Genomic DNA, 15,091 nt, shown 5'->3' with positions numbered 1-15,091 from the left:
TCTCCGTACCATCATCCTGCAGAACCAAACCTTTCAGACCTGCATGCTTGCTACCATGTAGGAGCATGCCAGGGCTTTGCGTGGTCTGCCTCCCATATCACGCGCACCTTCTAATGTACCACCAGAGGACGATGACAGCGACGGCAGTTCTCCCACTCTAGGGTAACCGTGCAGGCCATGAGCTAATGGAGGTTTTTCCTCAACATCCATGCATGTGGGTGTTGGGGTGCACCATGTTTCCCCCCCCACCCCCCATCCTGGGTGGCCTCCCCCCCACCCCCCTGGGCGACATGACCATTTTTGATTTATTTTTTCATATTTCATTCAGAATTGCAAATTAGAATTAGATTTTAATGTATTTATTATCTTTTTTGGTTCTTCCATTTTCTATTTATTATTTTCATTTTTAATTTGTTTTTTTTAGTTTCATTTAATTATTTTAATTTAAATTGTATTCTGATTTTTACTTTATTTATTTGGTGTACTTTATTTATTTTTTCTTTTTCTTTGTTTAATTTGAATTTACTTTTTTGTTCATAACCATTTTCTTTCAGATTGTGATTTCATGTTACAGTGTGTTGCTTTGTGGCTCCCATAGGCATCCACTGTGTATTCCAGCTGGGCACATGCAGGCTTGTCCTGTCTTTGGGTTAGAAGCTTGGGTTCCTGGCACACACGCCCGCCCGCCCTGCTTCCCCTTTCCATGGGCTCGCAAAGGGTGTGAGCCCATAAATTGTGTGGGCAGTCTGTAGTCCAAACTGTGTATACAACCCTAGTGGGGATTGGTGTTGATTTCAATATAGTATTACATACTGGACTTTTTGCATACATACATGTAGCTTCTTCGTGTCTTAACAAGCCAGTCTCCATTGCAGATTCAGTTCATGTTGTATGCAGTACACTGCCACATTTGCCTACCAGCAACACACTGCAGTTGGAAGGGGTCAATATGCTGCCTTTGTCAGGTTGCGACACTTGCACTACTTTCATTTTTTACAGTCATACGTTGCCACTGTTGGATCCTGTACTAACGTTTTGTCTTGCTGGTAAGTATTTGTTCATGTGTGCTGTTTTTTTTTCATTAGTGAGAGGAAATTGTCTCTGGCCCGTTTCCATTTGGGACAGTGCACTTTGTGACACTTGTGTCATGTGTTGTGCATTCATTTGGTTGCCTTCATATAGCATGCATGCCATGGTGTGTTGGGTAGCTGAGATGGGGTTAGGGAGGGGTTGGGTGACTTGCCCCTATTTGGTTATAGTATTTTGCAAGGGGGTAGTCCTTCATGCTGCATGAATGTGTGCCTTTTACTGGCAGAGCATTGGGTGCGTTTAAGTAGATAAGGATGCACACAATGTAGCACTTCCAGGTAAACAATCTCAGGGTGGTATGGTTGTGACATCGACTGTCCCTTTTGTCATCATCATTAATTGTCAGCTGGTATGTGCCAGGCCTGTGTGCACTCCGCAGGGGTGGGATTTTAGGTGAAGAAATTTGCCACAAGTCCTGGACAACGACCTGTCTTTCTGCAGGTGTTCTGGGCATGTATACGTGCCTGCAGACTGAGGGGCGTGCAGTCATGATCGCCAACACCTGGTGTAGGCAGTGTGACTACGTGGCCTGTGAGACACCCCAACTAGGGCACTTGTCCGCTGAAATGACCCCGCTGAAATGACCCAATAGCCAAGAAGTGCAGTACATTGAGCACCTTTTCCAAGGGGCTCAGTGCTTGGGAGCACAGGGTGGGTGATGTGAGGTCATCCTCCCACTCCCTGACCAGTTCTAGGATTATTAGTGGTAGAAACCTCTACCTCCCATGGACCTAGTCATCAGGCATCTCAAAAAGGCTGGCCCTGGGTAAGAAAACGCAGGGCCTGGCTATCCTCCTCCACCTGCGGTGTCCCATCGCCACTGCTGCGAGGAACGGTATATTCAAGGTAGCGTATGAGCTTGTTTGTGTGCACTTTTATGCTGCTCGGGGCCGCTTACGCCTGCTTCTTGCTGGAGTACGTGTTTATGGATTAGCGCGTCTTTTTTGGCACACAGGGTTCCCCTGTTCTATTCCATGAATACACATTTTTCATGCGTTGTTCCCCATTTCGCGTGTTACGCCCCCTTTTCTTTTGTGCACTTCGTTGTGCGCGTCGCACACAGCGCTTAGTGACGTGTGCGCCACCCACGGATTTGGCGCACATACCAGGGTTTACACACGCAGCGCATTCCATGAATCAACGAACGGCTGCATACGCGGCTTTAGCGATTTTCACGCCTGCGCTCCCCTTTTCAGCGCACATTTATTCCATGAATTACCCTGTAAATTGTATAAACAAACTAGTCAGCATTATAATTCCAGTGGATACTTTCTAAGTCAACTAGGAGTTTACCAGCACCCAGATTGAGCACCTACTGTATTTCTTTGGCTGTGTGCCATCCTGCCAAGTTTGGCGTCCATCAACACATATTGGCATTCCACATGTTCTTAACAGTGTCATTCTGTGTACGTTTATTTTAAAGACTTGCTGATGTCATCACACACTGCGTGTGACGTATGGTAAATCAGAACCATGAGACCAAAAAGGTGGAATAATTTTGGGCAAGTAGTTCTTTATTGGAACCCCGGAAACCCAAGCTGTCCCTAGATTCCTCAACCCCACTCTAAAGGAAAAACATGAGTCTAAAAGGAGCGCTTGTCAGGTTATCCTACAAAATAAGCAAAGGCGGCCATCCCGAAACCAGGGATAAAAGTGAGCAGCAACGGTCGGGAGCAGATGTTCTGCTACTTTATCTTTTATTGGTAACAGTTCCTCCACCTTTTATAACCATATTCACCATTCTGGAACATTACGTTTCTAAGTAAAAGCATACCTCTTCACTTTACCATCCTACAGCAGTTGTAACTAAACTGGAATGTGACTGTGCATTTATGAAGCCTAAATGTCACAGTCTGGATGGATTCTAGCTAATTTCGCCTTAGCCAGGGCAAGATGGGGGAGGTCCTGGTAATACTAAGAAGGAATTCCTCTTCACATTCATCTCCCCCGGATTTATGGAAAGCTTGTCAACTTATCACAGGTAACATGCTAAGACAACATAGTTTCTCAAGGTCTATGCCATTTGCAAGGGATCCTTTTTTCATATCTGATGGCTTTAGATGATTTGTCCATTTGTGCCCCTTGACAAGTGTAAAATTGCAGTAGGAGCCTCAGCAAGTAGGTGGGTGACCTATTGCATTGTACCCCTGGGAGTACTTCGATTAAATGGTTTAGCAGAAACCAATTGGCTCAAAATGAAGTGCTTTTTGGACAGAAGAAAAGTGATCATGACCAAGATATTCACAGGAATGGGGTCTGGCTCAGAGTATAGTAGAACATTCAGCTTAAATGTTTTGCATCCTTCAAAAGAGGCTGCTCCTGCTTACCTGCTGGATAGCATAACAGTATATCCCAGGATGGAACCTTAATCTATGGAGGGTCAGAGACTATTGGGCCCCAAGGAGATAGGACCGCCAGTCTTTCGAGCCAGGATTTTGAGTAAATGACTAAAATCCATTCATGACATCACAAGATTTTGCTGGTTCCCCGCATCCTTTGAAGCAGCAACCCTTCAGGTGGTTAGGTATAGGTTTTAGCGGTGATATGATCAGTGAGTCTAAACAATATATGAATTATCCCACTGACTGACATGGGGGGGGGGGCAAAATAAATACATTTAAAAATAATTAAAAAAAATAAAATTTTTTTTTTTTTTTTTTAAACGCTCCTCCTTCTCTCCCCCATTCCACCCACTTGGCTGTGGCCGTCAACATGCCCCAGCCGTAAAACCTTGTGACATGTTGCACTATGCTCGCACCTACCCAGTCCCCTGCCAAGGTCACAGTTGCGTAACTTTTTTGTGGTACACTTGTAATTAATCTTTTATAACGCGCAATATTTACGGAGGCCAGTCTCTAAGCACAGGACTGAGATTCAAACCGATATTACTCTGCGTGTCTTGCTTTCAAGTGTAAGGGTGGCCCTGATAAGGGTGTCCCCTAATTAAAAGGGTGTCCCTTAATTATGCTCACACCAGAGTAAATACACCCCTCTAGGGAAGTAAGGCCAAGAGCGTATCTTGCAAGGTTAACATGTTTAATCTTACAGAAAATGAGGATGGTGGCAAAGAACTCGCTCCGTGAATCGTCTTCTCCTGTCCCTCTTCCGTTCCTTTCTCCTGCCACAGTGATTCCAGGCAGGGGTTTATATACTCCTGGCTTGCTGCAGTTTTGTCACTGGATAAAGGCATGGCTCCATCCCAAACCATCCTGCTTCCATACAAGGAATGCTCCAAAGTCTTCCTTTCTTCATTGTCAACGGATTCTGTCAGCACATGCTACTGTACATGTTGCTAGCATATGGAAAAATACACTGTAGCTCATGCTTTCCTTCATTTTGCTACCTATGAACATTTATATATAAAAACATTTTCCTGGCAGTTTCTCCATATTTCACTCCTTCTACTCATGTTTTTATCTGGTCCGGTTATCTCCTTCAAACCTTATTTTCATAATATGTCCCATTCTGCATTTTGTGCACAGAGCATGCAAATCCATTTTAGCATGCATGGGCTCTTGAGACAGCAGACTGCTGGTCAGTTAATGTGCTGAGAACACTGCACAAGCCTGAAGTCCTATCTTTAGCACAGGCTGCATTCTTTTGGCAAGAGAGCCGGCGTTTTTGACTCATGGCGTACTAAGATTTTAGAAATACATAGGATTTGACATTTTCAATAGTTAATTGTGCTTTATATTTAAACAATAACTACCTTTTTTCAGTTCCTGCCCATTTCTGTGTATATGATTAAATTTGCATGAAAAAGCCTTAGCAGTGCCCCTCCTCCCTCCATTATAGCACCTAAAAGAAGTCAAAGGAAGTCTTGCCTAATTCTAAAGCACTTTGTTATGTTATGTTATTTTGCATTTATATAGCGCCTTATATACCATTGGTATGGTCTGAAGGCGCTGGTAGGTTGAACGCCCTTGGGAACCGAAGTTCAGGTCAGTAGAGAGAGAGTTAAAGGTGTGTGTGAGCACCGGATATGTGTGCAGCTGATGTGGTATTCGTATAATAGCTTCTTCTTAATGGTAGGTGTGGTGGTTGAGATATCAGGAGTATGTGTTCGTTCTGGCAGGATTTATCCAGACCGATTGTGGCTGCGTTAGGCCTGAAGAGAACGCCTGGCTGGGGGTGTGTAACCAGCAGTGTTTAGATGGAGTGATGGGGGGTATGCGGCAGATGTTGGTATGAGAAGACTTATACCGAATGGTGTCATAGTATCTCTGTGTTCTATCGGAGTGGTGGTGTAAAGAAGAGAGTAAGCGTGGTGATGGGTTACATGTTCTTCAATGGTCTAAATTCAACTTTGTACGGAGAGGATACTTGGCACACTTCTAGATTCAATTTAGCACAGAGATGCTTATTAGGCACACTTCTAAATTCAGCCCAGGCACGCCATCAGGCGCACCTTCAAATTAAGCTATGAACAGAGAGATTATTAGGGACACTAGTCAGTTCAACTAGGCACGCTATCAGGGACAATTCTAAATTCAACTTTGCACAGAGAGGCTTATTAGGCACACCTCTAAATTCAGGTAGGGCACGCTATAAGGCACACTTCTAAATGCAACTTTACGCAGAGGGGATAACAGGCACACTTCTACATTCTAAATGCAAGTTTGCACAGTGAGGATACTTGGCACACTTCTAAATTCAACTTTGTACGGAGAGGTTACTTGGCACACTTCTAAATTCAACTTTGTACGGAGAGGATACTTGGCACACTTCTAGATTCAATTTAGCACAGAGATGCTTATTAGGCACACTTCTAAATTCAGCCCGGGCTCGCCATCAGGCGCACCTCCAAATTAAACTATGAACAGAGAGACTATTAGGAACACATGCCAGTTCATCTAGGCATGCTGTCAGCGACACTTCTAAATTCAACTTTGCACAGTGAGGCTATCCGGGAGACCTCTACATTCAACTTTATACAGCGAGGCCAACAGGGACACTTCTAAATTCAACTTTGTACAGTGAGGCTATCAGGGACACTTCTAAATTCACTTGGGTGTGAGGGAGGAACCTAGTTTCTTGCCAACATTCCATCCTTTCGTTACTTCTAAGGCAAAAAACCCACCCCCACCCAACATCTCTACAACCCCAGAAATATTAGTTTGAGTTTTGCCGTTTATTGTATGGCAAGGTGTTTTCGATCCCCCAATTGAAGTTTTATGGCAAATTTCACAATAGGCCACATAGGTCTGGGCATTGGCCTACACACTGGGCCAGTAGAATTTGCTAAGGATTTAATCCTGTGTCTTCCCTATTCCCTGGTGGCCTGTGGTTCGGTTGGAATGGGCCAGTTCCAGGACTATCAATGATTACTCCTCTGGGTCCCGTCTCTCTCAATATATCCCGGGTTAAGTAGGCCTGTCTATGTATAAGAGAACAGTACGCTTTGTTCAAGGCCCCTGTCTTCAGAGATGGCGCTTTAGAAAACTTCCACCAAATTCTGGTACTTTCTTTGTGCAAATGCCAGGTCTGGCTTGGTGGTGGTATTTTCCCCAAACATTGGCATCTATTAGGTATGGATAAAGACTTTAAACAATATATTAAGGATAAGCCTAAGGGCTCCAAACCTATGCAACAAACAAGTTACATGAAGTCTAAACTCGATGTCGACCAGTCTTTTCAGAATGGTATATTCCATAGTGTTACGTATACATTTCTCATTAAACAATAGGAAATGTGTTTGTAAGGCAAAGAAGTCAGGCAAATGGAGAGAAAGGATTTGTTGGTAATAAAAAAGGACACCAACAGTTTGGAAGATGAAGTTGGATTCTTAACTGAACACTCTGCACATGCAGTTTGTTATATAACATTCTGAAAACGCACTGGTCGACATGGGGCATAGACAAAGTCATTAGAGAACTAATGGATTGTAAACCCACAATCGCCTTTAGGAAGGATGGAATGTCAAAAAAGTAGCCCTCGTTACCTTTTCATGAAGGAAATAAGAAAACCAAGCCCCAGAGAGAGAAATCGGTGAATGATGAAAGCAAGTTTAATTTTCGCGTACAAAGTATGGAAGAAAAATGTGTTCCAACCCCGGTATGCAACTCTAAGAACAGATAACACATCACGGTGGAATCTGTGGGGCGATCGGAATATCTCATGATGTTGCATATTCCCTTGAGTGGATTCAGCAGTCTGAAGGATATTTTGACTCGAATATATGGCACATAAGATTAATGCAGTTGACATTGAAGAGGTCTTCCTGATCGACATTAATTTTACACACAAGAACACACACTAACTGTATGTCACTGAGAAGACATTATAGGAGTAATAATCTTAGTATATTAATATTGCAATAGAATATATTATCCAGCCATGTACTGCAACATTACCTGTTTGGATGCTCCTGAATTTTCATGTCTGTCGCAAGATGGGATTTGGCTAACCCAACTGGAAAATCATGGCATTTCTCCATTTCTTTATGACAAGGCCTCAGGAGCAGGTCTGCCCAGATGAGACACAGAAAACTATGAACATGCTGCAGTGCTGGGGGAGTGAAAGCTGCTTATGCAGAAAGGTGGAGACCTGTATTGGTAAAGTCACGTTGGCGAGTGGGGCTACCAGAGTGATTCTGCCAAGCTGATTGTATGTGCTCTAAAACCAGTATGGCCATTTCGACAGCGACCGAACCTTCGTTTTGGCATACTCAAGTTTAGTTTTACCTCGCACATCTGCTGATGTAGAGTAATACTGCCAGCACTGTGCCAGCTGTGCCACCAGGACGGCAGCGTCCCATCTTGCAACATAACTCATCCTGCTGACATCCAAGCTCATGAACTTCATCTGCTTTGAACTCCTCAGCTTGGAGATTGACTGGTGAAGGGTACACAATATCCTGGTGATGCCAGACCACTTCACTTTAGTATGTGCAGGGATTTCTCACCAAGGACCAGCATGCAATTGCCCAAGTGCTGCAGAAAACATATTTTGGACATTATGATTGGTCTGCCAGAACACACTCAGATCAAAGACCAGAGGTTTAGTCACTCATTAAGCAGATGCTGGAGCTGGTTGGCATCAAGGAGACCTGTACGACTCCTAATCATTTTCAGGGAGATGGCCAATTGCACTCTTGATGATGCCAGAGGAGAATACCAGTTTGAATCGCGATCAAATTTCTTGAGATTTAGATTGAATATCCTACCTACTTTGGAAATCCAGCATACTAGAGATTATCCATCGAATATATGTGACAGGTGTGATGAAATGGAAATACAGTCCGTTTTTCCATCTGCTGTTTGAACGCACAGGGACTTTAAAATCAGAGAGTTCAACGATTCTCGAGATTTACACACGACGCTCGATTATTGGACTCACGTTTTGGCAAAGCCTTTCTTCAGGAAATGAAACTTTCTTCACGATAGAGGTGGTACGTTACCTTAAAGAATTGAAGGGAGTTGGTCTCAGGGCTCATCTGAATAATGCCCGAGTTTTTCCTTGCTTGTATAGATCTGTTATTTTAATTTTTCTTTCTACCGATTATAATTTGGAAAACATTTTTTTATTTTTAATGATTTGCTTTTATGTAATGGAAATATTGATTTTTATCGCCATGTGTAAAAAGTCAAGATTTTCTGTTGGATAGATATATATATATATATATATATTTAAAAAAAATAAATACAAAAAAAAAAAAAGACTACCAGTTTGAATCAGCATGTGGCTACCCTCACCCATGCTTGCAACTGCACAGAGAATGATGCCACTGCGTTCATGCCAGACTACTGGATGTTCAGGAGAGACGCACACTGCAGTGAGCAATAAATGTGGCTATGATCCCAAGGTTAGGCTCCATGCCCTTCAGCCTGGTGATCCCGTCTGTTCTGCAGCTTCGGGAGACGGGGCAAGAAGGCGTCTCAACCGTAGCTCCCAGACTACTGAATGTAGAAGGGAAGGGCAGCCAAGCAAAGATCTTGTACTGCAACCAGAAGGTCCAGGTTGGGGTCTGAGGTGGAGCTATCTGAGAAGATTCACTCACTGATCAGTGACCAGGCGATGCTCCGGAACCATCCCTCAGTGATCAGTGACCAGGCACTCCGCACTCACATCAGTTTGCCTTGCCTCCTGTTCATGTTAGCCTGTCAGAGTAGAACAGAGTGTTTGTTGGCATAGATGGGGTGTAGGAACCTTTCCTCTGGGCCCTCCTTCCTGGTACCCTGCCCATCTGTACCTTTTCTCCTTCCCATTGTGGCACAACCCTTGTGTGATGTCTGGATTGTAGGGCAAAGGACAGGGCTGGCTCAACGTTTGTCAGGGCTTAGGAGGGCCCATTTCAATATGGTGCTGGGGGGCCCTCTTGCCTATAGTTTTGGAAAACAGACACCCCTGGGGTGCTTAAATAATAACAGATACTAAAGAATACAGGAAGGAGGTTAACCGCTGCAGGTAATGACAGGGCAAGCAGGGTGCAGAAACACTAAAATGTCCACGGAAAAGCTAGCAATTGCCCTTTGCCAGCAAGGTGCCAATGCAGACGAAACAGGGGTAAAAGGCAACGTGATAACACTGCTGGATGCTGGCCACCAGCCAAGGCATTCCATAAAGTACACACTCCAAAACACATATTGAAAGTCGTGAAATTAAGGGGACAGCAGCCAGCAAAGGCAGCCCTACCCCCTACCCTCCACTGCATTCTAGGACCTGGAGTTCTCCTTTGTCCATTCTAAAACGAACTACAAGTCCTAGAAAACAAAGGGAAAAAAACAGCACTGGATAAGCACCCACAGATTGGAATGGGTCATTTTGGCAACTATATGTAATTTAAAAAAATCTGCATGACAGAGTTTAAAATCTCCAATCCTTTCTTCTAGCACTTACACAAAGTTTCCCCTGTTTCAAATATACACCATTACAGCCACAACGATTTGTTTACATCGCAATGTTTTCTGCTCGTTGCCTTGCAGCAGACTAGGGGCCAGCGTTCGCTGGATGGGACTGGATGCGCCTTAATTCGGACACAGTTTGCGCGGTTTCCAACCAGTGGCGCGGTATAAAAACCAAGAATAGTGCCACCACATTTCCAGGACAAAGCTTTACAACCCAATGCATTCTGGGAGAACTATTCTTACTAAAATATAACAGAATGGCTGTAAAAAGAGGAGCACGGGATTAGAACACGGTAGGCCAGCAAGATAGCATTTCAAAATACCATTAGATATACCTGGCGAGTGGTGGCTAAAAAACAAACACGTTCTTTCTTCCTGCTCCAATAAGACGACCCTGGTTCACGCAAGAGCGAGGAGACGTCAAAGTAATCAGTAGCCTTGCCCTCAAAATAACGCAGGTGGGGAGGCGTCAAGACGTTAAAATTCCGGTCAAAATAAGTGAAATTTGGCCTGGGAGAAAAGGCCACAACAAACTACGTTGACCCTTTACTGAAAACGCAGGAGACGGGTACTTCAAAAGAGAATCACACAAGGCCCCTGAAAACATGGCCACCCTGTGCAATTAAGCCACACTAAATACATACACAAGCACAATGGGAAAAAGGACAAACGTGTCATCCATCAACCATCGAGCACAGAAACTAAGGCTCACGCCAATCGTCCGCGGACCTTGCAACCCACCCCCACAAACGGTAGCGGGCGCCGGACAGCATTACACGCCTACCTCATATCCGACACTGGAACCCGCTGCTTGGGGTCGGTACTGTGGGAGATGGGGTGTGAACACTGGACTTGAGAAGCTAAAACTGCAATGAAAAGAGCCTATCTTGGTGAGAGAACCCTGAAGGTCTCAAATGGATTTTCCGCACCTGGACCCAAAAGTCCCGCCTCCCGAATCGACATTGGCAGCCATCAATCACAGTGGAGCGTGGCCAGCAGCTGGCGACTGCTGTCTGTCCGACTGCTAAGGATTACTGTGTGTAATTAATCGCCTATGGATCTAAAGTAATTCTTGTAGTCATTCTAACATTTGTAGTTTTATTTTCTCGGCAGAACTGTGCGATTTGAAATACTAGAATGGTACGTCTTGTGAACTAAAAGTCCAACAGCTCGATAAACATCAGGCATACATGCCAGTAGTATCCATTCGGGAGACACCAGTACAGCCATGGTATTGACTTTGCATTCTGGGTCTTGTAGTTCTGGGTGTATAAGGGGTAATCCAGTACAAGATGTCCCAGAATGCAAAAGTTAAACAAGGACTTGACTAGTATCTCCCGAATGGAATGTATACCTGTTGGCAAGAAAGGTCTGGCATAATACACAAATCAGCCAAATTACCCCATAATCCCTGCATGACAACTGTTGGCCCGCCTGGCTTTTTACTTTGCATGCTGGAATTTGTAGACCTATCCTTGTAATGATAAACATGAAACTACAGGTTCCGGAAGGCAAAGGGCAAAGTTAGTATATTTGGTTGGTTGTTTACGCGTTTCAAAAGATGGACGCACACAGCTATTCCTGGCAGTAAAGCCAACTACTCTTTGTACTCTGGGATTTGTTGTTTTACTTTGCCCGTTATTAACATGGAACTTCTAATCCCAGTATGCAGTATGTTTTTGGCTGCAATCACCCCTGGAGCCACATCCCTGTGAAGACGCTCAAACAGAAGGTAGGAGACCTTGTTAATAACTCCAGGGGCTGGGCGGGGGAGGCCGCATGAGGAACCGAAAGCCCCTTCAGGGGTGGGAGGATGGGTAACCAAGAAGGGGCGCTATGCTGAAACGGGGTGGAAGTTCTGGGTGAGGCAGGTTGTGCTAGTTATAGTGCTTGCCTGCTATAGAGCTGTGGTTCTTTTGATTACTGCATATTGTGCTAAGCCAGACATATTATCACAGTATTTATTGAGCGTGGACCTAGCTTCTGGAAGCAACGGAGTGCCTTACAGTCATAGGGGAAAAAACACTGTGAGGGAAGCAGGGAGAAAGGGAGCGGGAAGGTAACAACAGGGGAGGGTGGGAAATTGTCAGAAAGAGATCTGCCAGCAACCAGGGGAGGAAACAGTGAGCAGATCAGAGTCTCAGCTAGGGTGACGAGCGGTGGGTGTGTGCACCTAGGTGTTCGGGAGGAGCCCTCCCTTGAAGAGGAAGGTCTTGAGCTCTTTCCTGAACTGTAGAAGAGATGGGGTGAGTCTGATGTTGACAGGGAGGAGGTCCCATAGGAGGCAGACAAGAGGTCATGTTTGAAAACAGTAGTTCATTAGTAAACCGAAAGAAAACCTACTCTTAACCTTACCTCTATGATTAAAACAAAAATATATTTGCTTTTTTAAAGTGCTCACACAGCCCGGGGGCATCAAGGCGCTGTTACAGGAATATGTCTTAGTTGTGTATTTATAACACGCATATTACCCAGAGGTTTCAAAGCACGGACCCGGGGATCGAACCTGTGTTGCTACGTGTCGTCTTGTCTCCTCCCACAACGATTTCCCTGTGCTAGAAAATAACAAATGAGTCCTCTTCAGAACGTCTTTACAAATCGAACTCTGTCAAACCAAAACTAACCTATCTCTGTCCGACCACTAATAAAGGAAAAAAGAAAGAAAGCTAAGTTCTAACTCAGCATATGGGTTACTCCCTCTTTTAGAATATCAGTGGTGGCCGTTTATCTGAGCCCCCAACAACAATGTACTCAGTTTTTTCAGCTCCAAGCTTTGTAGATTTTCTGTAAAAGAAAATGCAGGAAACAAAAAATAAATTCTTTTAGTTTTGAATACCACAATGTCCTCGCCAAGTAATCCACAAATTGTCCAGTTTGTCCCTTCTCCGCAGTGTATTTTGTTAAAGGAGAGTTCCGGGACTTTTTTTTTATTGTCCCTACGGGTCGGCCATGTGTTTGTAAGCATAAATCGGTAGATCGTAGGAAACTTTCCTATGGACCTTACCCGACTTTTCGCCCATTATCGCACTCGAAATCAGCCTCCATTTTGTGATAATCCTATCATTCCGCCGCATCGACCTGGCTCACCTGCCTTTGCGGCACTAAATCAAATCCCCCGCCCCTGAGCCTGACATCAGCAGACGCGTACTGCCCATTTCAAGCACAGCTCGTGTCAACAATCGCTGCGCCTCAGCTATTGACGTGTTGCCATGGAAATGGCAGGACGCCTCTTTCCCCAATAAGTATAAACAGACCGTTTCACAACACACAGCAGCAGATTTTCGATTCCATTCCTCTCTCTGTGTTACTTTGAGTATTCTGTGACTCGTTTCAGTGCTCTGGTCAGCTACCTTCGCCGCTTGTAGCCCGTGTGAACACCTGTACCATCTCTGTAAATTATTTTACTATCTTTACCGCACAATGGCCACAATAATGCCGTATATGTACGAGCCCGAGTACACCGAGGAAGAACTACTGGAAAGTCAAGCACGCGAAAACGATGGGGATTCGGACGGCAGTTGGGAGGACCAGTCAACGGATGAAGAGCCTGGACCATGTCGCATGGACGGCGTCTCCACCTGGTGCACGTGCAATCGGTGCGAGCTAATGCCAACTGAGGAGGAGAACTGCTGCTGCCGTGAAAATTCCGGGTGCTTGGCCTACATTTCGGAAAGCGAGCAAAGTCTGCAGGAAGGCGAGCAAAGTCCGCAATGCATCACCGAGCTGCCAGAGTTCAGGGAAGCCTGCCTCTCACGGACCGTGTTGAGGATGATGATGGTGCTTATGCACGAACTTCGCGGCACTGTTCGTCCGCGTAATCCGAGTAACGAGTAAGTATACTCTGTTTGTGATGTCAGTGATGCCACCACTATTTCATGGTCGTCTCCCACATATAAAATTACATTTACATATCATTCGAACGCATGTAAATTTGTTCCATATAGTGCATTTTCTAGATATAATTTTTTTCTAAGAAAAATGACATGTGTTACCTGAATCGACATTGATAAGAAAGTTTGGTCAGTTTAATACAGTTTGCATCTTTTTTTTTCACAGGTGGTACAGGCTGGTGGCCTATCGTTGCTTCACTTGGTGGCTTCACGGGAGGCTCGGACACCGCGTTCGGAGAGTAATACCTGCCTGTGCGGTACTTGCCATTAGACAACATTTCCCCAGTGACAGTGGACAATACCGCGGATTTTCCCTCGATGTGCTGCAACCTCAACTTTACAATGTGTAATGTTTATTATTTATGTTTAATTAAAATCTAAAATAAAGCCCAACATATATTTTAACAATGGTTGTTTTGATTTTTTAAATGAATCTAGTGTATATTCTCCTGGGAGGGTGAGGTATTTATAAACTCACCCCCCTGCATTCCATGTAGTAGATCCTGCAGCCATCCTCTTACATTCAGTTAGATGGCCTCTCCTTGGTGAGGCCCTGCGGCAAACGGGTCTTGTCTGCACGACCACCGCCCCGATCCACCCCCCCGCCCTATCAAAGGCAGTTCGCACCGGGGTACTTGTGCTAGCAAGTGGAGCTGTCAGGGAGCGATAAAGGCCAAGAGGTGCCAAAGACCATGTACACTTCAAAGTGGTCTATAGAGCATGGGTTGTTGTTCCCATGTCTACCTCCAGACCCCGTGTCTCCTGCCAAGCATCCCCCCTCACGCTGGACGGCCCCCTGCAATCCACATAAGTGTGTCTCCATTCACGAGTCTTCCTGTGTCTTGTCTGCACGACCACCGCCCCGATCCACCCCCCCGCCCTATCAAAGGCAGTTCGCACCGGGGTACTTGTGCTGGCAAGTGGAGCTGTCAGGGAGCGATAAAGGCCAAGAGGTGCCAAAGACCATGTACACTTCAAAGTGGTCTATAGAGCATGGGTTGTTGTTCCCATGTCTACCTCCAGACCCCGTGTCTCCTGCCAAGCATCCCCCCTCACGCTGGACGGCCCCCTGCAATCCACATAAGTGTGTCTCCATTCACGAGTCTTCCTGTGTCTTGTCTGCACGACCACCGCCCCGATCCACCCCCCCGCCCTATCAAAGGCAGTTCGCACCGGGGTACTTGTGCTGGCAAGTGGAGCTGTCAGGGAGCGATAAAGGCCAAGAGGTGCCAAAGACCATGTACACTTCAAAGTGGTCTATAGAGC

General features: G+C 45.2%; 1 protein-coding gene across 1 annotated transcript in view; it reads right to left on the bottom strand.

Annotated features, from left to right (window-relative positions):
• PYGL (glycogen phosphorylase L) overlaps nt 1-10,841 on the bottom strand; it is a 270,105-nt gene extending 259,264 nt beyond the window's left edge. The window contains exon 1 of the mRNA XM_069638952.1: nt 10,720-10,841. Within this exon, the coding sequence (XP_069495053.1) occupies nt 10,720-10,724 (5 nt within the window). The 5' untranslated portion in view covers nt 10,725-10,841. The remainder of the gene's footprint in view (nt 1-10,719) is intronic.
• Nucleotides 10,842-15,091: the final 4,250 nt, after the last annotated feature.

Source organism: Ambystoma mexicanum, chromosome 14, assembly GCF_040938575.1.
Source record: "Ambystoma mexicanum isolate Mex_15411 chromosome 14, UKY_AmexF1_1, whole genome shotgun sequence".
Classification (NCBI taxonomy): domain Eukaryota; kingdom Metazoa; phylum Chordata; class Amphibia; order Caudata; family Ambystomatidae; genus Ambystoma; species Ambystoma mexicanum.
Note: the sequence above shows the minus strand (reverse complement) of the source record. Positions and strands in the feature narration are given on the sequence as shown.